At 48.1% G+C, this 27,806-nt stretch overlaps 1 protein-coding gene across 1 annotated transcript in view; it reads left to right on the top strand.

Moving 5' to 3' along the window:
- DYNC2LI1 (dynein cytoplasmic 2 light intermediate chain 1) overlaps nucleotides 1-27,806 on the top strand; it is a 330,466-nt gene that overhangs the window by 31,278 nt on the left and 271,382 nt on the right. Inside the window, exon 2 of the mRNA XM_085612784.1 lies at nucleotides 14,978-15,098. Within this exon, the coding sequence (XP_085468910.1) occupies nucleotides 14,978-15,098 (121 nt within the window). The remainder of the gene's footprint in view (nucleotides 1-14,977; nucleotides 15,099-27,806) is intronic.

Here is a 27,806-nt window from a genome sequence, read left to right as displayed (position 1 = left end):
TGGAAGTAACACCACATCCTCTCCCCTAAGTGCAACATTTAATCAAGTGGTCAACTGGATAAAAGATAACAAATAATTTAAAAGTGCTTTGTCGCTATTTGAAAACTCAGAAAATATGTCCTTATTTTAGTCTTTTAGAGCACTAACCATAATTTTGATGCCAATAAGACCTTCTCATATATGTAATTTCTAAAGGAAATGCTCTAGGTATTACAGTTTTGATTACATCAAGATGATGTCAGGCGTTCCACACTTTTGTAATAAATATAGAATGTTAGCAATCTAGTTGTTCATTAGGATACTGTTGAGAGGCAGAGGCCAGGGGCACGGACTCTGAAAATTGAAGGCAGGTAGGAGGGTGCAAAGGCAACAATTTAACCACACTGAGCAGGCAGGAAGGGCCGTGGAAGCACAACAGACTATGGAGGGCAGTGGAAAGGGGGGCAGGGGCAACAAACCAACAATACAGGACTTGCAAGAGAGGCTGTTGGAGGGAAGATCTATTACGGGTCAAGGAAGCTAGGGGCGGTCCCCAGAGCCCCGGGAGCCACCACAGAACTGAGCAGGAGAGTGAGTCAGGGACAAAAGGGGCACCTTAATTTGAGCCGGGGTGCCTAGGAACGCTTGCTCCAAAAATGAAGAAAACAGACATATGAGACATGGAATTGGAGGCAGAATACAATGGCAGTTTAATGAGAAGATGCAACTTCAAAGAAACCGCAGAATAGAGACATAAAGTACAAAATACAGAATCCAGATAATCATACAGCTGTCATGATATTCTCTGTATCTCAATTAATGTACTGACAGAGAGAGAGAGAAAACACATCTATAAATGCATCATGAGAAACAAGTTACACCAAGGAAAATGTTACCTAGGAACACTCACGTTTACTCTTAGAGCAAGCATTCCTGCAATTACAATACAAAATCTTTTAAATGCAAAAGTAAAGAGAACAATGGTTAAACATAACATGACATTTCATATAGGTAAAATAGAATAAGATACTTCAAGCAAAGCAGAGCAAGACATTTTAAGCAGAGGAAGACAAGAGCTCCCAGCTCTTGGGGAAAACCTGCACAGCCTGTTAACCTACATACAGACGGCGAGGTAGTCCCTCGATATCTGTGGGTGCTCCCTTTTTATATCATTTTGTGGGCTCCTTTGCACGCTACATCTACCTACGTATGCTACCCAAAAGCTTCGTCTGCAGATTTTACCAGACATTTCGTCATTTACCCACTTAATGCTGACAATGGACTGGGTGAAAAGGTCAGTCTCTCAGGCCAATCGCTTATCGTAAGTTCCATAGAGCAAGCAGAAAATAATGGGTATTGTACGGGAATTCAATATATTCATGTATAAAATCTTCTCAGTTCTCCTAACTTGACGCTCTGCGGTTGCCACTTCCTTAAAAGCGGGAAACCTGCCCAGGAAGCAAGTACCAGTCCAGGATGCAGCCTACTGTATATCGACAGCTTCAGGGGGATGTTGAACTTTGATACCGAGCACGGAGCACTCGGGTAGGGTGGGGGCTACTAGTTTGGAGCAGAAGGCCTCGCTGACCTGCCTTCAGACTGCTATACACTAAAATTGCAGAGCTATGGTCAATTTAACAAAGAGGCCTACATATTGAACAGAAGGGCCTACACAGGGGTTTTATGCTGGCTGAGTGGTAAGGATGTCTCAGGATAATTATATAGCAACACAGGACCCGCTGGTCAATTTAATCCGGCCTACAAATGCGGCTGGCAGGGCAAGGACAAGGGTCTCATACTTCAGCTGTGGACAGAACGGGCCAGGGGCCCCCTGTGATACAAAATCTACCCTCCTTCAAGGCTGTGGCAATGTAATAGACCATTGTGGGCAGAAGGAAGAGGCAATGGTAGTACAACCATACATGCCAACAGACCCGATTCAGCCAGGAAACGTCCAATGTTTTTAAGCTCAAATGGGCTTTATTTGACTGTCTCCTGTCTACAATATCCTCTTTTTCAATGTAACTCAAAGGGGAAAATCAATACCCCAGATTTTTTTCAAAATCTCCCTCTTACCAAGTTCAAAATGTTTGCAAGTATGGTACATTGGATCATGGAAGGAAATGGGATAGGGACATGGACTTGGATAACAGAGGACAGGAGGGACATGGAGAGGTGCACCAAACTGATCCTGCAGGGCAGGCATCAGGGTTTGCAGCAGCACAATACACCACACAGGGCATGCAGGACGGGAGTGCAGCACAACAATCCATAGAAAGCAAGAGGGAGGGGACAGGACCATGCACATGGACAACAGAGAACAGAGGGGCAAGAGGCAATGGTAGCTAGCTGACCATAATGGACAGACAGGAGAGAAAGCTGCAGCATAACAGAACATAAAGGGCAGGAGGGACGGATCAGGGGCATTACAATGGAACAGACAAGCCAGGAGGGAGGGAGTAGGGGTCTGCACATGTAAACAGAGGGCTGGGGGCAAGGGGGCAGGAGCAGCAAGATAGCCATGGAGGTCAGGCAGGATGGGCACTAGAAGCAAGACACACCATGAAGAGCAACAGTGAGACTGTGATGGCATTCACACAGACCATGGAGGGAAGGTGGGAGGGGGTCAGGGGCAGCTAACTGACCACCCAGGGAAGGTGGGAGGGGCCATGGCAGCACAGAAGACCATGCATGGCAAGTGGGAGGGTTAGTGGCAGCACAATGGCTATGATGGGCAAGAAGGAGGGTGCAGGGGCATGCACAAAGGACGATGGAGGATAGAAGGGAGGGTCAGGACCTGTGCACAGACAAGAAAGTTCAGGGGAAGGGACCTCACAACAGACCACACGGGGCAGGCAGGAGGAGCAGTTGCAGCACAACAGACCAGGGAGGGCAGAAGGGTGTGGCAGTGCAATGGACCATGTAGGACAGGAGGAAGAGGATAGGGGCATGGCATGTGGACAGGCAGGGTGGAGGTGGCAGGGACAGGTTACAGTCATCTGACAATGCTAGGCAGGTGGGAGGGGAGTGGCAGCTCAACAGAACACAGAGTAGATAGGAGTGGCAGGTCCATGGAACATGGTGGGCAAAAAGGATGGAGCAGGGGCATGCACAAAGACATCGGAGGGCAGGGGGAAGGAGAATAGGGGCAGCAAGCTAAGCACAGAGTTTAAGCAGGAGGTCAATGATGGGGCATAGAATTGGGCAATGGAGGGCAGGAGGAGTGGACTGGTACATCATACTAAATTGAGGGCAGTGGCAGCACATCAGACCATGCATGGCAGGAGGGAGGAGGCTAGTTCGTGGATTCACACAACAGAGGATAGGGAGGAGGGGGATGGGGCAGCAAGCTAACTGTTCAGAGAAGGCGGGTATTAGGAACTTTATTGGTTTTAAAACATTGTGTCTGTGCGAACTACTTAAAATATGAACAAGTATGCAGCATAATCTCACTTTTATTCAGGAAGAAGAGGACGTTTGTGACTGTGACTCCGGGCTCACTTGGCAGAAACACCCCCTGACCCTCCACCCCCTATCGCAAAATGTAATGCCCGTGAAAAGGGTAGGTGAACACAGTGTTATATAGAACATAGTCCTGAGAGCACGATTGAAAATGAAAACTAGATATAGTGTATGGTATAAACTATGCACCAAAAAGTGTGATATAAGATGAACCGGGCGTGAAATATAATATGCAATACATTGTGCGCAATGACAGATTCATTGGAGAGCGCGAGATAGCACAGGCACTAGCGCGTGCTATGCGATATGCGCCTTGCAGCGTAATATGCACAGGGCAGTGTTGTGTAACCTAACTAGTCTCTAAAGTTGTAATATAAAATATGTGCTGGGGAGTGTAACGTTGCATATGCACTGTGACAAAGATATGGATCCCAGATTATAATATGTATGACATAGCACTGTGCGTTATAACATAGGCATCGAGGAAGGCACGTTAGATGGGGCAATATAACCCGTGCGAAGACAAGTGTGGCATGACATATTCACGGGGTGGTGTTACAGTGCACATGGGCTAGAGAGTGTCATAGCATATGCACTAGCTAGTGGAATACAACACAGAGGTGTGTGGCACTCGGCAGGCAATGGTGGGTGTAACACAGCATTGGGCTCTGTCAGGAGCGCGCTGTGACTCTCAAGTGATGTTCATCCCCTTTCCAGAGAGTAAAATAAAAAGTATTACACATCCGGCAGTGGATGTGTGTTTTATTAACCGTGAGGGGGGTTTCTTACATAGTTTTGGTCGAATTTTTGTCGAATCCTCTTTGAATGGCTTGGTGTGCATGTGTATTAAATGTGCCCGTCAATAGCTACCCATGTTTGTATAAATAAACGACAAGGGTGTCTACCGGCATTAGGCACGGTAGGGCATCAGACATGTCAGAGCTTTACTAGTGGTGTAAATACATTCCACGGGGATTCATTGCATGCATAGTCGCCTTTTAATGAATATCACGCAAATCGTCATGGTGATAGGTACGTACGGTTTGTCCAGCATGTCCTAGGTGTGTCTATAAATATATATTTTTTAAAAATAATAAAAAACAGTGGCCGGCCCTGGGGATTGGGGTCAAAAAAATATAATTAGGAGACAGGCCCTGGGGGATGGGGTCATCAGGGCCTATAAATTAGAATAAGAAGGGGAACCACACAGCCCCCTTCTTAAAAAATTAAAATAAATAAAAGACTGGCGTTGTGCCGGAGGCCATACCCCCTCCGTGCAGCACTCTGCAAACGCGCCCCCAATAGGCATCTCCAGTATGCGCCAGGGAGCTGCGCTGCAGACAGGTGTTCTGAGGCCAAGCCCCTATTTACACCTCTCTGCAACGCAGCTCTGTGGCGCTTACTGGAGGTACCTAGTGGTCTAGTTTGACCCTAGGGACCCTTAGGATTCAAGGGGACTTAATCTCTCAACTTAGAACAGCCACAGGGCGCGTTTACACAGTGGTGAAGGGAGGGGACGGGGCCTGAGGTGACGTGTGCAAACACGCACTATGGCACGTTTTAAATTGGGGATATAATTTCCCTTCAATACTGAGGGCCCCTGGGGGCTAACTAGCCCACCAAGTGCTTCCAGTAAGCGCCACTGAGCTGCATTGCAGAGAGGTGGTCCAGGCCGTGCCACTTTTTACACCTCTCTGCAACGCAGCTCTGTGGCACTTACTGGAGGTACCTAGTGGGCTAGTTGGACCCTAGGGACCCTCAGGATTCAAATGAACTTAATCTCCCAACTAAAATTGGACACAGGGCGTGTTTACACAGTGGTGAAGGGAGGGGACGGGGCCTGAGTTAACGTGTACAAAAACGCCCTGTGGCCTGTTTTAAGAGGTAGTTTTAATCCCCATGCCCTATTATATACTAGGGGCTTACAGAGGAGGTCATGCTAATCACAGGGGGACCCCAACGCATAATGTTCCCTAGTGTATGTAGGTGTTTTCACTGTATTCTAAGTGTCTTTTAACATAGCACTGGCTCTAGGACTGGTTAGTCAGACTCAGTTACCACCAGTATCCGTCTGAAAAAGTTGAGGGTACAGGATGATTTTGCAACAAGGCTTCTTTCTGCTCTTCTTTTTGTTCTTTCTGCACGTTATCCTTCTTCCTGCACTTATCTTCGTATTTGAGGACTTCTGTTGCTTCTTTCTGCACTTCTTTTGTTTCTTTCTGTGCATTTTTTCTTCTTTCTTCACATGTCCTATCTCTGTAGGCATAGTTAGAAATTAGCATTTAAAAAACCTTTGAAATTCACAGAAAAAACCATAGGTTTCAGGCACGTTATAGTTAGGAATTAGCATTTAAAAAACCTCAGAAATTCACTGAAAAAACCATAGGTTTCAGGGGTGTTATAGTTAGCTGGACTTTTCACTTGTACAAAACCATTGAAATTCCCCCGTTATAGTTAGTTCAGCTAACTATAACTCGCGCGCCCGCAATGCACTGCTGATGACGTCACATATTACATCACCCATGACATGGTCAGTGACATCACTCATGACATCACTGATGACATCTCAAATGACATCACCGATGACATCACTGATGACATCATCCTTGTGATAGAGTGGCAGACCTCCTCTCACCCTAATATAACCTTTGATACACACATTCAGAAATAGAGACTAAAATTTTCAAAACAATGGACATACCAATACCAGTTACAACAACCTCTTCAGTAATTCTAAGATCCACATACACATCCACTCATTCACCAACAGTCCTATACAGTCACTCATACATGTACTCACTCATCATATGTACTCATACACCTATACATCCTGTTACACAATGCCACTCATCCATAGAGTTACTCACACACATAGTCACTCATGCTAATAAAGAATCAAACATACATTTACTTGCATATACAGTTATACACAGACCACCACACTTACTTCTACGGAAACTTACACATACTTAGTCTTTTAAACAATCACTTATAGAAACACATACTTATTCATACAGGAACTCTTTCAATCTCTCACTCTCACTCATACTCACATATATACACCAATAGTCACATATACTAGTTTAAAACATATGTAGTTACTCATAAAGACACTATTGAGACAGTCATTCACTCACTAACACACCCATACACACACTCATCCACCCATACAGTCCTGCACACATGCTGTGTTCAACACATACAAACAGTGAGTCACTCATTCATGCACCTATGCACTACGTAATACCCCCCACCGAACCATGCAGACACTCAGACTGATACTCAAAAAACCAACTAATAACCTATATAGACACCCATGTAGCTACTCACCAACCCATGCAGCCACTTATACACAAAGTGAGAGACTGGTACAGATATTTACATATTTAAACATTACTCACTAAGCCATGTATTCACTATGATACACTTAATCAGTCAGTTACACAATCCATTTTTCAAAAACAAATCATCCATTTAGACACTTATATACCCATTTATTCTTCCATCGACCTTGAGATATACATATATAAAACATATTTAATTTTCAGAAAAACACACATTCACTGGATGATGTCATCAGTGATGTCATCAGTGATGTCATTTGAGATGTCATCAGTGATGTCATGAGTGATGTCACTGACCATGTCATGAGTGATGTAATATGTGACGTCATCAGCAGTGCATTGCGGGCGCGCGAGTTATAGTTAGCTGAACTAACTATAACGGGGGAATTTCAATAGTTTTGTACAAGTGAAAAGTCCAGCTAACTATAACACCCTTGAAACCTATGGTTTTTTCAGTGAATATATATATATATATTTCTCTAGCCCTATCTTTCTTTCTCCTCTATCTCCCCTCTTTCTCTTTCTACTCCTGCATTTTTCTCCCTCATGCTCCCCGTTGGTCAGTGGACCCTCTGAGCCATGAGATGTGAAACAAACTGTTCTGTGCAGTGGGTACAAATGTTTGTTCTGCAACACTGGAAAGGCCATGTCTAACACAGGAGAGGGAATGCAGGACATGCGTTCCTTTTTCATGTGTGAAACATTACCGTTGGATTGGTGTTTAAGAATCCTGTAGTGCTGAAGGTCTCCCTGGGTGCAGCAGGGGAATGGCTGGCAGTACTGCTTGGTTTTTGCATTTTGAGTACCCTATAATAAAAATGAAATGCAAAAAGCCTCAGTCATCTTTAGTGGCTTGTCTATTCCTATTAAGGAGACATGAGGGCTACTAAAACCTAGTATTTTTGTGCTGCCTAACACTGTTTTATATAGACTTCTGTAGCCCTGGTTTCTGGACATCTAATACTTGATTGGTATGTCAGTTTGTGATAACGTGTACATGACACGGCAACCATCCCAGTCCAAATTGTAGATAGAAACTTGTTCAATGGTAACTTTCATCTGTAAGTACTCTTGGTATAAACAATTTATTTAGTTACCATGCTTGTATATATCATATATCTTGTGTCTCCATCTGGTTGCTTTCTTCCACTTCCCCATTTCCTTCCTTCTAATTGCTCTGCTTTATCAGTTCCTAGAGACCACCCAATAGTACAACGCTCTGTACTTATTTCATTTTCCGTGTGTAATTCCGTTCACTGTTCTTGAATGATTTTTTTTCTCAGTGTCGGTTATTTTTTAAACGAGTATCTATAAACGTAATACTGTTTAAATTAAATGTATTTATTTATTTAGTTATTTATTCATACATTCTGTATAGCATGATTCAGGCTGGTGGCATCAGAGCACTTTACAGAGACAGATTACCTGTTTACAGAGCATGATATAAACCATTGTGGAGCAGATGAAGTATAGTATTAGGTTACAAGTAGGTTACATATGTACATTACACTGATGAAAAAGTATGTCCATCTATATACAGGGATAAGTAGAGTGGAAAGTAAAAAAGTCTCAAGCTTGAGTTAGAGCGGGTCTAGCTAGGTGTAGAAGATTGGGGAACCTGTAGCAGAGAATGATGAGAAGAGAAGGCATCTAGGTGTGAGTGAGGTCCAGGGTACAATAATTAATTTTGACCAGAAGAAATAATAGAATGTGAGAAGAGACAAAAGACAAGAAGAGAATGGATCCAGAACGTAAGGTCAGGATATCTTAAGAGCAGATTGGAAGGTGCCTTTGGAAGAGAAGTAGTTTCAGCTACCTCTTGAAGGTGGTTAATGAGGGAGAGGTGCCAGTAGGCAAAATGATCTGGCCCTGTCCGATTTTTTAATTTTTGATGTGAGATATGGGGGACAGGCAATGTTTATGATCTTATGTGCAAAGCATTCAGTCTTGTATAGAGCTTTGGCTTTCATGGGAGGCCACTGGAGCAGTGAAAATTCTGGAAAGATACGCGTTGTCTCTGTTTGTAACAATTTAATTAAGACAAAATCTTTTTTTCATTGAGCCCATCGATATAAACACACTTCCATCTCAAGTTTTCCAATATTTTGTTATGATACAACCATAGTAAGCCTAGGTTCAAAATACAGCTATTTGAAAAATACTCCCATATATTTTTTTCTTTTACATTAAAAGAAAAGAGGGTGCTTATATGTATCTTTTATGAATAGCAAAGAGTGACTGGAATAAGCTCCAGCAAGACCTCAAGTAAAATGTTCTCACTCTGTGACACTTAGCAATTTACTGTGATAGGACTTATTGTTGAGGTTATAGTGTAATTGTCAAAGCAATTACATTAAAGTCAGTCCTAAACTGAAAAAAAAACATTTTTATTTTGCTCAATTGTTTACAATTCCATAGGCCAACACCTTTTTTGCGGTTATATTCATAACACTCTTTTGCTTCCTTTGGGCCTTTTCATTGCTTTACGTACTATTTGAACTAATATCTCACAGGTTTAAAAAAAAAAAAGAATAAGGCAACATTTTGCAAGGTTAAAGGATTATGTGGTATGGCAGAGGTGCCTTACGATGTAATACTAGCACAATACACAATGATAGACCCCGAACATTCTCTTGTACACCTTCTCTCAGTCCTGGTAGAGTGGCAAAGAGCAGATATGCTACTTAGAAGAAAATGTGATTACCATTCCACATCATCAACATGGATGATAAGTAATTGACACGACTCGAGAGAAATTCAGCACAAATTTGTAAAAATAGAGCTGATTTTTATATATTTTTAGACACCAAAACGAAGTCAATATATACAGGATAGCAGGAGTTATCAATTTTCAAGCATTAAATAAATCAGTACTTGGCAGTGTAAAACATTAACGTTGTGGTCAATGGGAAAAGACATATATATATGCAATTGGTTACTAAGAGAGTAAGTTCAACTGAACCTATTCGGGGTTAAGGTCTCCTGAGTCCCGAAACCAGTTCACAACAGCTAGCACAATTTTACCTGGCTCAGGGGAGCGGGATGCAGATGTGCACATTAGCTGTCAAACGGAGCTGTTCATCAGGCTTGCAGTCTTTAAATGGCTACCTTAGTAAAAAGGTACTTGTGGGGCGAGTTAAGAAAAACCCTTTGGAACTTAAACAAGGAGCTGGCCTTGGACAAGTAGTCTCTAGACAGGTCTGATCTAACTGGCTCGGGGACTCGGGTGCAGAGGTGCTTCTAGCTATCCGTGGTGCTGAGCAGGAACCGCAGCAACTGGTTCTGCCAGGCGTGCCATGAGAGGGTGACAACAAATGCAGGAGCTTTACGATGGAGCCACAGGGGTGGATGATCATTCGTGCAGGTGGATCCCTTCTCTTGGAGAGTCGAATAAAGCTGGTAGTAGTTGCACTGACCACCAACAAGCACTGTGGTTGAGGATATCTTCTTCCAGAGGACCAGTGGACCGTTGTAGGAAGCTGAGCCTCGCTTAGGCTTGAGACTACAGTTCCCAGAAGCCACCTGCCCAGTGACTTTGAGTGGCCAAGCCGGGCGGCCCAGTGGACAGTACTTCAAGGTCGTGGATTTAGTGGTTTGTGCCTGCCGACTGCAATGGACTAGTTCCTCTAGCCTAAGGGAGTTCTTTTTAAGTCTGGAGTTTGCAGAGGGGTTCACCTTTCTTCTGGAACAGGCCTCTTGCCTTGGTCGAGTCAAAATCCAACGGGTGCAGGGTGGCTGCCACAGGTGCAAAGCTTAGTGCCTCTCTTCGTGGAGTACTGCCTTGTCATGGAAATGGGTCTCTTTGTGGTATCAGGCCGAATCTGAGTTTCTGGTGTCAGGAGTGCCCCTTAAATCCTACATTTAGGGGGCGGTAGTGGGTGTGAGGACTACTAGCCAGTGGGCATCTTGTCCTGCGGCTTATCTGCCCCTGTAGTGACTACATCTGTTGAGTGTATTTCATTAAAGCTAGTCAGAACCTGCTTTCTAGCCTAAATTCAAGTTGGCCAAAACTATGTGTGGCTGTGCACTTCAGCTGCTACATCCCAGAGTTGTGGTAAGCCTTGTGGTGGTGTGCCTGCCTGCAAAAAACAGTGCCTGGTCTAGGGGGAGCATTTGTCCTCAAGTGGGCGACAAGTTCCTTTGTCCAGCTGCACCGGTGAAGCCTTTGAGGCTCACCGCCGTGATGGGTCCATTCACTAGCCATCCTGTGTGGGTGGAGGTATCACTTCCTGCACACACAGGTCTTCGTTCTTGACCTCTGGGAGTGGCACATACTCCGCAGCATGATGTCAGATCTCTGTATTGGCGGCAACCCTTGAAAAAGCCCTCCAAGGCACAAGAACACAGGGTAACTTGGTGCGCACTGTCTAAAGTGGCACCTAGGTACATGCTTGGTAAACCTTGACACCACCATCGTGTCAGTGGGTTAAAAAGCAGAATGTTTGACACCAAACACGAAAGAAAGTGTTATCCTATGGAGGGTCAGTCACTTGCGGCAGAATCACATTTAGAATTCTACCACAGGCCAATATATGCTTGCACATATATTTCCACACAGATAATATAATGCACCTGCCTCCTGGGCTATCGGAGGCCTACCTTAGGGATGACTGACATATATCAAATGCAGTGAGCTGAACCTGCCACACATGGTGTGTGCAAGGTTGAACTCGAGCAGGCAGGCTGCTCGTGCAAGGCTGGCATGGCAGACCTGCAGCCTTTGGTTTCACGTGTGTCATTCAGGGTGGCACACTAAGTGCTGTAGCCCTGGTGCCCCTATTACATACCTGCCTTAGGTACCACTGGTACAATATACTAGGGCCTTACAGGGGTGTAAAAGTACTTGCCAAGTTGGTGTACCTGTTCACATATTCACAGTTCAAGGGAAAGAGCACTGGTGCTGGGGCATGGTTAGCAGGGCCCAGCACACATTCCGATCAATTACCATAGCATAGCGTAGCAGCAAAAGGTGGAGGGGTATCTGCAAAAATTCCAGTTTCCTACACAAAACAAGATATTTCTCATAGTAGAGCATTCTATATCCCATGTTGGAACAGGTTGTTATCAATTCAATTGTCTTTAAATTCAATTTTGGAGCATGATATAGCTCCAGGAGATTCCAAGCAGCATTAGCAGTAATACGTTTGTATGACAGAGGCATGCATAACTAAACCACGCGTGACTCTCTCGCAGCCTCTACGACGCATGCCTTTACCACGTAATTTTGTGGTAAAGGCATGTTTGGTAAAGGGGTATGCGTAGATAAGGTCGGGACCCCCTTTCCCCGTCCTAAGCTACAATCTCCCCCAGCACCCTCCTCGACCTGAGATCCAAATACCCAACCCCATCCCAACCCCCACGCTGTCCCAAACCCTTAACAAACACTACCTCAACCCCCTCCACTCCCTTGCACTGTACCTAAAACTAACCCAACCCCTTCCACTGCCCTTAGGCCTAAAATGCAAAACCCTATTTTACAAAAACTACCCGACCCCCCCCCCCCCGAGCACTAAAAAATACCCCACCCTCCCCTAAGCCCTAAAAACTACCCAGACTACCCTTTCCCCTCCCCTTCCCTGCGGCCTAAAACCATGTCCCTAAACAAACACTATTCCGACCCCCTCCCACCCCTCACTGTCCCTAATACTACCCCAACCCCTTCCACTTCCCTTAGGCCTAATACCCTAACCCCTAATTAAAGAAGCGACCCCGACCCCCCCACCTCTGAGAACTACCTCCGACTCCCCCCACCTCAGCCCTGATAACTAGCCCGAACCCCCCAGCCCAGAAAACTACCGCCAAACCCCACTGCCCAGAAAACTACCCCTGAACCTCCCCAGTCCAGAAAACTACCCCCAACACTCCAGCCCAGAAAACTACCCCGACCCCCACCGCCCAGAAAACTACCCTGACCCCCCCAGCCCAGAGAACTAACCAGACCCTCTACCCAAAAAAGTACCCCCGAACCCAACCGCCCAGAAAACTACTCTGAACACCCCAGCCCGGAAAACTACCCCAGCCCAGAAAACTACCCAGGCCAGCCCCACTTTACTCATTGCGGCTCTCTTCCTGGCAAGGTCTTCCTGCTTCTGTCTCTGCTGCCTGCAGCAGCCAGCAGCTAGACCGCGCACTGCCTTAACCATGCATATGCGTGGTTAAGGGAAGCGTGGTTGAGCTTGTGCAGTCGGAACACGCGTGATTAAGACCGCTGTGTTATGTACTGTTTCCCGAATATCACATTTAATTTCTTTACAGACAGATAAACAAGGCCTGGCGTGCACACACATGTTTTAAACATACTTGTTAACATCCAGGAGGCAACTTAGTTAAAGAGTGCGTAAAATTAAGATCTTGATGATGAAAAATGTAATCATAATGTCCATACATAAATTGTTTTACAGACGTGTACCTGATCCAAGAATTAGCCATTCCTATCTTTAGTTGTTACATCGACACGTGCAGCCTTACCGCTTTCTCAAGGCTAGAAAATCTAATTGAATTTTCTGTTCACCATTATGCACATATCTTCATTTTTTTGCCTCAAGTATAGTCACGTCCACCAAATGCGCTCACTTCCCAAATATCCCGCTCAAAATGGGCATCAGATGTTTTACAGCAGAAGAACACTCAAATAAAATAGTGCACCCCCCAAAAAAATAGGATATCAGATTCATGTATTCTCCAGCGTGCCCAAAGGTGTACTATTCCATAGCAATAAAAACTATTTTTTCAGTCAAGGGTTGTGGTTAGCGTTCTCACTTTGAAAATTACGCTATGACCTCAACAATAATTCCTCTTACAATATTTATTCTTTTTCATCAGTTCATAATTTCCTGCGTCAGTTTTTTTCCTAAAATACAGTCTACCTATATAAACAACTAACTCACATTCTAATCATTAATTCACTAACTACTTATATCCTAATAGGAGCATTTTTCAATCATATACCTCAATCTAAGCCTTTCAGCAGGGCCCCAACTCTTGGCCTCTAATGTCTCCATCTATTTATTGCCATTTTAAAATGTTAATGTAGCAACCTTGCTAATAAAGTTTTGGCTACTTTCTTATTCTTCACATTTCTTAGAATACAACACTAATAACTGTAAATCTTAAACCATGTGATGATTTTGTTTCAAACTATCACCTGTTCAGAACCAGAGATGGGTACAAGTATGTTGCAAAAGCAAAACAAGTAAAATCAATTTATTTTTAAAAAAAAGGTTCACCAGCGTATCAAAATTAGGCTTTAAAAATACACTTGTTCGGTCCCCCCATTTCCTGAATCTTACTCTAGGCTTATGATGACAAGAACATTTCACATTGTTTCTAACCTTATGCCATTCTCGGGAAATTTCTTTTTATAGAAATCCACCAATCAGGATTCTGTAAAAGGCGTAGCATTTGGTGGTGTTCATATAAGTGATTTTAAGGTGTGCATAGAAATGTGGAGAGGGTCTGTAGTCAAAAATGTTAATTGTTTTATTATCACAACGTATGTGTTCTGTAAAATAGTGTATTCTCTGGTGTTCAGAATCTGTGTGGCTTTAGTTTTTTCACACAAAATGTATACCTTCAGGGAATTAATCGGGAATTGTAATAAATCGCAAAAAGCCAGGGCCCAAGGTAACAGTAAGAGAGCGCTATGAAGAAGGCCAAGAATGGGCAGGTTCGATTTTCTTTATGCGTTACAAACAATTTAAGTTGACCTTGCATGCAGATTTGTATAAAATCTAAGAACTTATTGTGGTCTTACATTTCCTCAGAAGTTGCACCCGAAATTCTCGAGTTTCCCCATACAAGCTTGAGTAACTTACCTAGTCAATATTTCTTTCTTTTCACTAAGGTACTTGTCGCACTGTTCATGTGATGATAATGCTGACACTAACAGTATCAGAATGTATAGAAAAAAAATCCCGAACTAGATGTGCTACTGCTAAATGGACCTGCTACCTGGTGCTAATTTTGTGCAAAGCCTATCCAAAGTTGTGCAGCAGAAGGTGTGCATGTGCAGTTGAATTTGCGTGAAGGCAAATTATCTTTATGAATGTGGCCATAGCACTTTTCTTACAATCGTCATGCATGCAGATTGGAAACATATGTTTTGGGGTCGAGCTTCTTACCTTAAAACACTTTCAATTTGAAGTTTATGAAATGGTGAAGATGATTTCATATTTTGTTTGTTTCTCCATCAGTGATAACCTCTGGGATATAGCTGTAGCTGAAGTTCAGAAGAAGGAGAATCTTGAAAGCCAAGATGATGATGGAGCAGAAATCTGGGAAAGATCCATTTTCTTTATGGGAAATAAACAAGGGGTAAAGAAAATTGCTTTGACTACATTGTCACATGATCCCTGTGTGTTCCTCTAGAGCTGCCGCAATACTGTTCCTGTTAAGAAATCCTGTAGTTTTTAGGCAGTTGATGTACATTCTCAGGTATTTTCAACTGTGGCCAATTAACACTTGATTGAGGAGTTCATACTTAATAATGCCCATATTTTTGCCTTTTAATGTCTTAGGTAAAGATGTTTTCCCAAATTATGTAATGCCATGGTCACTGGAATTAGATTGTTAGGGATGCAGTTAAATCGCATGTAAAGAGGCATCTCCGTGGTGCTCAGTAGAATTTGTCAGCTTCATGCAAAAACACACTGGAGTTGAGATTCTTCACATACACAAACTGTAAAAATGAATGGGGATTTTAACAAGCCGACCTATACTTCCATCTGACGCAACAGTGTTTTAATGTCTTGAAAAGACAGCATTTGCAGCTCATAGCATAGTCTATCCTAATTTAAATATGTTTTTTGTCTGATCTCCAGATTTCTGAAGCTGGTATAGATAATATACTATTCTCCTCAAGAACACTCTGGATGCTCGACATAAATTGCGTAGAAAGCTGACAAAACTATGATAGGCAAACATTGCTGCTACTATTGAAACTACAAATACAGCAGTTACTTAAAGGACGACCTAATGGGACTAACTTAGTGTGTTTACTAAAGATCTCTAAGAGAGACAATTACGGGGAGGAGCCTAGCGCGCAACCAAGATGGCCGCGTAGGTGCGAGGCTCCCGAGGACCTCCGCGACCTCCTACGACTATCCTGAAATTATCCTGTCCCAGATGAGGGGACTGTGTTGGTGAGCCTGAGCTGAGGTGGCACCCGTTTCCCGCTTCCAAATCGGACCTCGGACACCGGCGTGAGCACCGATTGAGGTTTGCGGCCTTCTCCTCGCCGAACCCCGGATTTGAGCTGTGGGGCGATCCAGTGACAAAGTGAACAACAGCGGCAGGCAGGGCTTGGCGACTCGCGTACCCCGCACTTTCACTTTCGCTTTCGCACCCCCCTTGCTGTCTCTGCGAGGTTGGGTCGCGGGGCTTTGTGTGTTGGTGTGGCCTCGCTGGGAGACCCTGCCTGCCCGCCGGCTGTGATCCACCCCGCAGATCTGAGGTGGCCCCCCCCCCCGGAGCCCCGTGAACCGGCTTGCCTGCCCTTCACGACGTGGCTGGTGCGACCGGGAGACTGGGACCATGGCCACGAAACAAGATGGTGACCGGGCAAAGATAAAATCGACCCGGCGTGGCGCAGTCCATCAGTCCAACAGCATGGACCGCTATACCCTCCAGAAGGGATCTCCCGAGGTGCCACGCAGGTCCCCTGAGGGCCCTACTGATGCCCCCGATCTGCCCACGGATCTGACTCTGCGGGATGTCATGGGCGCCATCGCCGAGATGAAGGCCTCGGTGGGCCAGCGTTTCGATACACTGGCGCAGAAGATCGACTCGGTCCTCGTGGATGTTGGCCTGGTAAGGGCCGATCTTTCCAAAACCAACGACCGAGTCGATTCTTTGGCCCACACCGCATCGGGCCTTACGACAGATGTGGCGGCCCTACAAACGGAGGTGCGCCGGCTTAGTCAGGCGAGTGCGCTGATGGATCGCCGCCTGGAGGACTCCGAGAGTCGGGCCCGGAGGAACAACATCCGCATCATCGGGGTGCCTGAGGGACGTGAGGAGGCGGCGGCGGACCTCTTCGTGGAAGACCTGATTGTTACCCATCTCCAGCCACGGGGGCTGAGTAAATTTTTCGCTGTGGAGAGGGCCCACAGGGTTCCCGGGGGGAAGGCCTAAGGTCGGAGCCCCTCCGAGACCTCTCATTGCCCGGATTTTCAATTTTCGGGACAGAGACGCTATCCTGCAATCCTCCAGACTGCAGGGACCGGTTAGACTTGAAAATATGGACGTTAATTTTTATCCTGATTTCACCCCAGCGGTCCAGAAGCAGAGACTGAGCTTCCTCGGTGTCAAACGCCGTCTTCGGGACCTAAACCTCAAATACGCCATGCTTTTTCCAGCTAAGCTGCGAGTGGAGGTGGATGGTCGCACGCACTTTTTTGATCGTCCCGAAGCGGCCGGGGACTGGCTGGATACTCTGTCTGGGGATCGGGATCGGGGGGGCGGGGGGGGGAGCGGTGGGGGGAGAGGGCTCGCCGGATCAGGACTGAGGGACTAATATTAGGCCTCGCTCGGGACGAAAATGATGCCACTTTTGACCATGCGTCTGTTCGTGTAAGTTCCCCTCCTATGGAGGTTGTGTAGGGTCTCTTGGGGGTTCTCCCTCCTCCTCTGGGGGTCTAGTTAGTTTAACTATCTATGGGGCGACAGGCACACTGCACGTTGGGGGGGCTGTTTGGGCTCATGCAGGGGTGCAGGGAGGGGGGAGTTCTGTTGGGGTGGGTGGGCAGGGATGGGGTGTTGTTCGTTTTTATCACAAGGCAAACTTATTTTTGTGTTGGTTCTAAGGTGCTCTTGGGGGGACGAATGATGGCTTCTGTGTATGATGGGGGGTAGGGAATTAACTTTGTTGTCTTGGAACGTTAATGGACTGGGGGACAGGATCAAACGAGGTGTGGTCCTGCAGTTTTTGAAGCGACTCTCGCCCGATGTAGTCTTTCTGCAGGAGACACACCTTATTGGCAATTCCTTCTGTGCCATGAATCGGCGTGGCTACCGCCTAGTGGCCCACTCGGGCTTCACGTCAGGCTCAAGGGGTGTGGGCATCATGGTAAAGAACTCGCTCCCATTGGAAATTGCTGAGGTGCTCCACGATGATAGGGGACGTTACACTGTCTTGGTGGGGAGAATGGAGGGCAAAGTGGTTGTCTTAGTGTCAGTATACGTCCCACCGGGGCTGCAGTCGACCACCTTTGCAGACCTGGGGCGCCTCCTCCTTGGCCTTCCGGGGGGGCTTCTGGTGGTGGGGGGGGATTTCAATGCGGTGGTTTCTGGGACTGTGGATCGTCACCCCCCTAGGGACCTCCCCCGGGCACAGGCGTGGCTATCCGGCCTCTTGGATACACTGGGATTGGTGGACTGCTGGCGCTTAAAACATCCCACGCAGCTGCAGTACACTTTCCACTCGGGGGCCCATGGTAGTCTCTCACGGCTTGATTATGTCCTTGTCCCGGCGGCCTATGTCGGGAGGGTGGGAGAGGTGCGCCATTTGGCACGGGGTATCTCGGATCACTCCCCGCTCCTGTTACATTTCGATGTCTTTCCGAGGGGTGAGGGTAGGGTAGTCCCAATCAATTCCTGGTACCTGTGCGACCCCACCATTCGCGCTGACTTGATTAAATCCCTGCAGCGATATTTTGATGAGAATGTGGGGTCCGTGCCTTCGGCTATCTCCCTGTGGGAGGCCTTCAAGACAGTACTCAGAGGGGAGGCCCTATCCCTTATTTCCCACGCCCGGAGGCGCGAGCGGGAGGAGGTGACCCGGGTGGAGGCTGAAATAGCCGAGTTGGAGGGTAATCTAGAAGGTGGGGTGACGGATGCTGCACTACATGTCCTCCAACTCAAGCAAGCGGCCTATAGGGCCCTCGTCACGGAGGCGGCCAGGGGCCTCAGTAGAGAGCAACAGGGGCGACTGTATGATGTGGGTGATAAGGCTGGTAAACTGATAGCGTGGTTAGACAAAAAGGAGAGAGCGAATCGTGTGGTCCCGCTGATTGAGAAAACGGATGGTGTGTGTGTAACTGAGCCAGAAGAAATTGTCTCCTGTTTCGCGGATTATTTCCGCGAGGTGTATTCCCCGGTCTCTTCCTGCTCTGAAGAGGATTCCCGTGCCCTGCTCAGGGATATCGCGCTGCCGTCCCTTTCCGGGGAGGACAGGGTGTCGCTGGACGCCGCTCCCACCTCCGACGAAATCGCCCTCGCCATACGCTCGGTCGCTTCTGGCAAGGCCATGGGCCCGAATGGTATCCCTATCGAGTTGTACAAGTTGCGACCGGATACACTGGCGCCCCACCTCCGTGCAATGTTCCTGGCGGCCCACTCGCTGGGCTCCCTCCCGCTGGACCAGCGTCTGGCTACAATCGTGGTGATCCACAAGGAAGGGAGACCTCGGGACCGGGTTACATCCTATCGGCCTATCTCGCTACTGAATGCGGAGCCCAAAATTCTCGCCAAGGTACTTGCCAATCGGCTGGTCGGCGTGGTGGGCGATCTGGTTCATCAGGACCAGTCCGGCTTTATTCCCCATCGCAACACAGCCCTTAACCTGCTGCGTTTGCATGGGGTGCTCGCACGTGTCCCATTCATACGGGAACCGGCCATTTTGGCGTCCTTAGACGCCACCATGGCGTTTGATACGCTTGAGTGGCCATACATCTGGGCGATGCTTGCGAAGTTTGGATTTGGCCCAGGGTTCATCAGTTGGGTCAAATTGTTGTATTCGGGCCCATTGGCGCAGGTGGTGGTGAACGGAAGAGTATCGGCCCCGTTCAAGCTGGGCCGGGGCACGCGACAGGGCTGCCCCTTGTCGCCGCTCCTGTTTGCGCTTGCCTTGGAGCCCCTGGCGGAGTGGCTGCGGTGGCATCCCTCTATCCGTGGTCTCCGCTGGACCCCCGAGTATGAGGACCGCGTGTCCCTATACGCTGATGACATCCTCTTGTACCTAGCCTCCCCACGTAAATCACTAATAGTACTGGTTGATGTTTTACATTCATTCGGTCGCAACTCCGGCCTTGTCATCAACTGGGCTAAATCATGTGTGTATGTGCTCTCTGGGGAGGCTCCCATCCTCCCGCGGGGCTGTCCGATTCAGATCGCCTCGCGGGGGTTCAGGTACCTGGGTGTCTTCATTACTCTGGACCCGGAGGCCCGCTATGAACGGAACTTGCTTCCCCCCCTCCAGCGCCTGAAGGAGGACGTCGCACGCTGGCGGCGCCTGCCGCTTTCGCCGCTCGGCCGGGCGGCATTGTTCAAGATGATGTCGTTGCCACGCTTCCTGTACGCTTTGCAGAACACTATGGACTTAGTCCCGGCGCGCTACTTCCGTGAGGTGGAGAGTCTGCAACGCCGCCTGTTCTGGGACGGGAGGCCGCGTATTGCCCTGGCGAAGTTGGCGCTCCCATAGTATGACGGGGGGATTGCCCTCCCGGATATTAAACGGTACTATTGGGCCTCCCAGCTAGCTGCAATTAACCATGGCCTATACGGGCCCGCCTTAAACCCGGCATTCGAAATGGACAAGATGCTCCTGCCAGGTGGCGACTACAATCGAGCGCTCTATTCTAGCGCGCCCGACGCTCGTCTGACGGGCCCCACGCGTGTCATGGTGCAAGTGTGGCACGCGGCCAATGCAGCTATGGGGTGGAAGGACCGTTTGACCCAGGCGTCACCACTATACGCGTCTGAGCGGTTGGGCTCCCTGTGGACCTCTAAGGGCTTTGAGAAGTGGGACATAATAGGCATTAGTAAAGTGGGGGATCTCTGGACGAGGGGAGGATTTAAAACGTTCGAGATGCTGCAGACGGAATTTCAGTTGCAGGGCAGTGAATACTTTCGGTATTTGCAGGTCCGTCATGCGCTGGGCTCCGTCTTTTCGGAAGTTGCCTCCATCCCGGAATATTCCCCCCTGGAGGATAGAATGCTGGATGGGCACGTCCCGGACAGCACGATCTCACTGATATACAAAAAGCTGATTAACGACCGCTCGGGCCTGTTGACTGCCCTTCGTGCGGCTTGGGTTGCCGACGGGCTGGAGTTGGACGACGAGGACTGGACCTCCGCGGTGGCCTCCCCGAAGGAGGTGGCCATACCGGCTCGCCTTCGCTTCGTCCAGCTCAAGATACTCCACCGGGTCTACATGACGGGGCCAAAGCTTCTGCGTATGGGCTATGCTGAAGATGGGTTGTGTAAGCGTGGGTGTGGTGCTTTGGGGACCTTTCTGCATATTTTGTGGGAGTGCCCGGAGGTGGAAGGGTTCTGGCGTGGTGTACATGAGGTGCTGCCACTGGTTACGCATGTGGCGCTGTTGCCTGAAGCGAGGAGATGCCTGTTGAATGTGTGGGAACCGACTGATTACTCGGCGCCGCAGACGTGGTGGGTGACTCTGGGATATATGATAGCCAAGCGTGATATTGCTCAACTGTGGGGATCCCAGAGGCCCCCGACGGTCTCGGCCTGGAAAGAACACATGGACTGGTGCATGTTTCGAGAAAAGGTGGTGTATGTGGCGAGGGGTAAGCCTGGGACATGGGTGAAAGTATGGGGCCCCTGGAACGCCTACCGCGGGGGTATCTGTGCACCACCGTTGCTGCCTGATACCTCGCCAGCCCCGTCCCCTTAGCCGACTCATTCCCCCGGTACCGGGCATTGGGATCCCCCAGTCCTCGCTCTGCTCTCTTCCCCCTCTTTAGACTCCTGTGGATAGTTGGGATCCCCCCTCTAGGGGAGCACGTGCTGCTATTTCCGATTGTGGGTTGCCTTGTGGGTGTGGTTTTTCTTGTTGTTCTTAATTTAAAATGAAACCGTATAGTGGGTTCTGGCTGATGTGGCTTTTGACGTTGTTACCTCCTGAGCATGCTCCTCCGCAACACCACGTGTTTTATAAATGTATGTCGTATGCTCCTGTCATTGCTTCGGCCGGCCGGAAGGTTGTAGGCCCATACTTGTATATTCTTGAGACTTGTAATAAACGGTTTCAAAAAAAAAAAAAAAAAGAAAAGAGAGACAATTACACCACAAACCGATATAAACACCTCCTTTACTTCTGTCTACTAGACACTGTGTTTAGCTGGTTCCATGTGAAGCGAGGTCGGCATAGATGAGATATGGAAAAAGTGTTGTCTACCTTTATTTTTATCTGATAACTTAGCTATATTTGAAGTGAACATGATCTAACACAAGCATTAAATTCCTTGTACAGTAGGATATCGTCTGTTTAGCAAGATTTGTTGAAATTTACTAGGTGTATGCTTTAGCCCTGGCCCCATACCTCCTGGTGCTTATCAAAAAGCACCTACCTTCCATCTCTGTGGTCTCACTTCTGTATGAAATGTCACCCTCTATTGTGGGTGGCAACTCCTTGAGTGGACTCCCATTTGCAATATCCAGAGGAACCATAAGAGGTTGCCCCCATAGTGCAATGTATTTGCATTCATTATTGAATCACCAACCTAATTATATTTCCCATGTGTAATAAATATGACATCCCAACGGGATTGGTGAATAAAGTACATCACTATATTCAGTGATGTATTTTTCTGACACTGAGTTGGTCGCATTTCTACCACAAATTCTGTTCACTACTATGTGTAGCAATCAACAGAATTTACAGACAAGTTTTTCCCACAGATTCATGTCTCAAATTAATTTAATTCACAGTTTCCATTTTATGTATATAGCAAATTGTTTTAGATATTTTATATACAGGTCTGCCAAACGGGATGGAACGTATACAACAACTTTGAAAAAAAACTTGTGCTCAAAGTGCAATGTGAAACGTTTTCGGTGGAGTTATTGGGGCATTACTAGGTTGGTGAGGACTGTGCTCTTCCTCTTCGTTGATGTTGCCCTGCTTTGTACCACCCTTGTGCATCAGTTTGAAGGCAATACTTATCTTTCTCTGCATCTTTGCTCTGAGTATTGTACAGCTACATTATTAGTTTCAGCAGTAGACTCCCATGGTCCGGGAAAGGAAGAGGGCAGAGGGTAGGATGGAGGAAGCAGTCAGTCACTGAAGCTAATTCCTGTTTCATCAGCATTGAGGTGTGATCTAGTGTATTTGAAGCCAAACCATTCCACTGTTATGTCCAATTGGAGAACCCGACACTTTGGGATGGTTGAACTTTCCCCCTTTCCCAATGATCTATTCGTTTATTATTTACAATCATGAAAGGGGATAAAAGGATCGGTGTGCCCATAGCAGATTTTGAAAACGCATTGACTGGGCTGAGTTTGATTTATGTGCTCACAAGTCTTGGCTACTGAGGACAGGCATGACTGCCATACGCCTGACTCCCTGGGACTGCATTCCCCTCCCGTGGTAAGGCACACAAGAGCTCAGAAGCTCTGAAAGCATCACACTACCAATCTGACCAATCCCCCTGTGGTGACTGATGTTCAGAGGTGTCACTGTCTCCCTCATCTCTAAATCTGCTCTGCTGTGGCCTCTTGCTTTCTTTTGTTGTGGCTAGGTTATTACAAAAGATTCTACACTGTAAACCCTGTTGCGCTGTCCAGGTTCTGTTTGCGGGTGGTTGTATCTGAGTAATTGACTCTCTTTGCCACCTCCTGCAACTGCAGCCTCTGCTATGCACCTGACCATAAAACCCTGCACGAGGCTGGTGCAGAAGCCCTGCATCCTCGCACTGCATTCAGCACAGACCACACTGTGCGTGCTCCATTTCAAAACTGAGTAAGACAAAAACTAAATGCTTACATAGCCTCAGAAACCAGCCACTATGCTGTGACTGTCTTTTCCTATTAGCTTTTGTTAAGCTAATTCAAGTAAAGACCCCTGTCAAGAATTCCTGTCATGCGAGGGGAGGAAAACGGTAACCAGCGAAAACGGACTACATCTCCCAGGATGCTTAGCGGTTGAGAGGTTATGTAAACAGGAGAGCTGTTACATACCTCAAGGAAAACACGCCCTTATGTAAACAGGAGAGCTGTTACATAACTCAAGGAAAACACGCCCTTATGTAAACAGGAGAGCTGTTACATAACTCAAGGAAAACACGCCCTTATGTAAACAGGAGAGCTGTTACATAACTCAAGGAAAACACGCCCTATAAAGGGAGGAACCGGGAGGTACAACGCTGTCGGATATTGTGTTTACACCGACGTACCTGCTTAGTGAAGAGCAGTGTTCCGGAGTGGTGCTCCAGTAAGGCAAGAACGGAGGTAGGTCGAGTCGTTACTCCCTGGGCCGTGTCTTGCCCCATCGTCACCTGTGAAGGACCCGGAAGCTCTACCGGATAACCATTGAGCTTTGCTTTTTGACTCGGCTGAGTCAAAGCGCAGTGGCGCTTTTGCTGGTTGGAGTCGTAACTCCCAGCCCGACCAGAGACACAGGGACTGCCAGCTGTAACGCACACCAGGAGGTGTTTGCCGCGTTACAGACTCGGAAGTCCACAGGATCGATCGAGCGGCTGCTCTCGGTTCAGTCTTCTTTGCTTGTGATTGGGGTATCGGTGACGCATCACCAGGAGGTGACTCCGCGTCCCGGTGCAGTCTGAGGAAGAGGTTGAGCGGCTGCTCCCTTCAGGTAGAGACCCCGGCTGGGTGTTTCCCTGACTCCTCGATTCTCCCCAACACTCTTCGTGCCCCTCACAGCCTACCGATTGGCATTGTCGGCCATTTCATTTCTGCCCTCTGTTGGCATACGCCGGGATCGGCGTATATGCAGAGGACGGTTAGGACCATCCGTGCTGTGGGCTGGTAACGTACTTAGCCTGGAGGATTCCAGTGACTATAACCTTTGTTTATTCCTTGTATTATTTTTGCCTTCATTAAAATAACTAAACCTTCACAAGTGGTTGCGTTCTCATTATCGTGTCTGTTAAACGATCCTGAGACGTTCAGGGCGTTACTAACTGTCTCCCGGTCGATAACAGACATGGCAACACTTGATGATGTGCTGGCTGCTTTAGCGACCGTGCAAATTGAATTGGCTGCCTCCAGGCAAGAAACAGCCGATGTAAAAGCCAGACTGGATGCTATCCAATTGGACCCGCTCACGCCCAGCACCTCCCTCACGAACCAGACCCCTGCGGTAGTAGTGGAAATGCCGGTAGCCGTCCCCTTGGCAACACCAGAGAGGTACAGTGGGGATCCTAACACAGTGCAGGTATTCCTCACACAAGTGGCGCTACATTTATCGTGCAAACCAAGGGCGTTCCCCACGAGTCAGGCTCGTGTGGCTTTCCTTATATCCTATTTGGCTGGAAACGCGGCACAATGGGCCGTACCTCTGGTGAGCAGGGACGACCCCATCTTATGTGATTGGGGTGCTTTTCGCGAGGAATTCCTGAAGGTCTTCGACAGAAGGGCTGACTCGTACACGGCGGACCGTGAAATGCTTGAGTTGAGACAGGGATCCAACGACCTGGTGCAGTATCTCAACGCGTTCCGAAGGCTGGTTGCGGAAACCAAGTGGCCTGTTGCTAAACAGACGGCGCTCTTCCATCACGGGCTGTGCGATGAGCTCAAGGACGCCGTGGCTCATATTGACCCACAACCCAAGACATGTGAGGGCCTTATCAACCTGGTATTACGGCTGGAACATAGGCTAAGTGAAAGAAAGGGGGATCATGGGAGAAAAGGAAAATCCCTTCCATCCTATGTGACAGTGGGAAGTCCTGAAACTTCCACCGCATCCAAGGGAGAACCCATGGACATCGGCACAATACGAGCGAGCCTCACAGCCACGGAGAAAGAGTCACGCCGTAAACAAGGATTGTGCCTATATTGTGGCAAAAAAGGCCACTACGTACGTGAATGCCCTGCCAAACCGAAGACGTCACGTTATCGGGCCAACCGGTCGGTAACAGCCGTGGTGGACGTACCGGCGGAAAACTAGAGGACTCCCAGACCAAAGAAGGGGCATCTCGGAGTCACTCATCCATCCCTTCACTTTCCAACTCGGTCACTAAGGGACAACGACACCTGTTTCTCACGGTGCACGTGGGAGTGCATGACCAGTGGATACCCGTTGTGGCCATGGTGGATTCAGGGGCCACTGGCATGTTTATGGACCACAACGAGGCATGCAGGCTAGGGCTAGTGCTTCTTCCCAAAGCTGTACCCGAAGACGTCTATGCTGTAGACGGAAGGCGATTGGTGACGGGGCCCATCGAGATGTGGGAGGAACCATTTGGAACAAATCGATTTTAACATCATCCGAGCGCCCCAATATGGCGTCATATTGGGATTGCCGTGGCTACAGAAACACAACCCCTCTGTGGATTGGCCAACACACCGCATCGAACTGACGTCACCGTATTGCATCCTGCATTGTGGAATAAGAACGGAACGGAATCCCAGATGAGAGCGGGAGTCAGACGGTGGCTACAGCGGCAGAAAAAGATGTGGCTCTCCCCCAGGCTTATCACAGTTTTGAGGATGTATTTGATGAGGTGAAGGCGGAAGTGCTACCACCACATAGACAGTTTGACTGCCAGATCGACCTGGTGCCAGGGGCCAGCGTTCCCAGCGGCAGGCTGTATGCCCTGACGGAGCCTGAAAACGTGCATCTCCGGGGGTACCTGGATAAACTCCTCAAGCTAGGATTCATCCGCCCGTCCAAGTCTCCGGCCGCCTCGCCACTCTTCTTCATCCCGAAGGCTAATGGGGAGCTGAGAGCCTGTGTGGACTTTAGGGCATTGAATGCGATAACCGTAAAGAATCGGTACCCCTTGCCTCTCATCAGTGTACTTCTGGAACAGGTCAAGAAAGCTCGTATCTACACCAAGTTGGATTTGAAAGGGGCATACCATCTGGTGCGCATGAGGGACGGAGACGAGTGGAAGACCGCCTTTAAGACCAGGTTCGGCCTTTTTGAGTACCTCGTCATGCCGTTCGGTCTGTGCAACGCCCCAGCAGCCTTTCAGTACTTTTTGAATGAGGTATTCAGAGAGGAGTTGGATATCTACGTGGTCGTATATATCGACGACATCCTCATCTATTCGTCCAGTGTGGAGGAGCACGTACACCACGTCAAAGCTGTGCTCCAAAAGCTGAGGGAAAACATGCTGTTTTGTAAACTCAGCAAGTGTGACTTCCACGTCACATCCGTGGAATTCCTCGGAGTGATGCTGAGTCCAGAGGGACAGGAGATGGCAGAACGAAAGATCAAGGCGGTGAAAGAATGGCCGGTGCCCCAAAACGTGAAGGACGTCCAAAGTTTCATTGGCTTCGCCAACTTTTACAGGCGGTTTATAGATGGATTTTCAGGATTGGTGGCCCCAATCACACAGCTACTGAGGAAGTCCAAGGAGTTTGTCTGGTCCCCTGAAGCGAACAAAGCCTTTGAGGCCCTGAAAAGCGCCTTTGGTAAGGCGCCGGTGTTGGCTCACCCCGATCCGGATCTCCCCTACGTGGTGGAAGCGGACGCATCCGATGTGGCGCTGGGGGCTATTTTGTCCCAACGCAACCACGACACAGGGGTGCTTCATCCCGTTGCGTACATGTCCCGCAAACTGAACGACGCCGAACGCAACTACCATATTGCGGAGAAGGAGCTTCTCGCAATCAAGGACGCCTTCACCGAATGGAGGCATTGGTTGATGGGGGCAAGACATGTGGTATCGGTGTACACGGACCATCGGAACCTACAGTTCATGACGGCCACAAGACACCTTTCTCCCAGACAGCTGCGGTGGATGATCTTCTTTGCGGGATTCAACTTCCGCATCACATATCGGCCGGGGACGGAAAACCGGAAGGCGGACGCCCTGTCCCGTCAATCTGCAGTTAAGGAACCATTGCCTGCGACCGAGCATTCCATCATTTCCCCGAGGATGGTATTGGGGGTTATCCAATACCATTCCTGAGGGGAATAAAGAGAGGGATCAGGTCATTCGCATGGCGGAGGTGGCTCCTCAGTCACAGAGAATGGCAGCTGAAGGACGGGATACCCCTGAAGGGCAGGTGCCTATTGATACCCACGCCTAGGCTAAGGAAACAAGCATTCATCTGGTGCCATGACTCTCCATGCGCAGGTCATTTGGGCTT

The sequence above is a fragment of the Triturus cristatus genome, chromosome 6 (assembly GCF_964204655.1).
Source record: "Triturus cristatus chromosome 6, aTriCri1.1, whole genome shotgun sequence".
NCBI classification, from domain to species: domain Eukaryota; kingdom Metazoa; phylum Chordata; class Amphibia; order Caudata; family Salamandridae; genus Triturus; species Triturus cristatus.
This window is presented reverse-complemented; position numbering and strand designations above follow the sequence as displayed.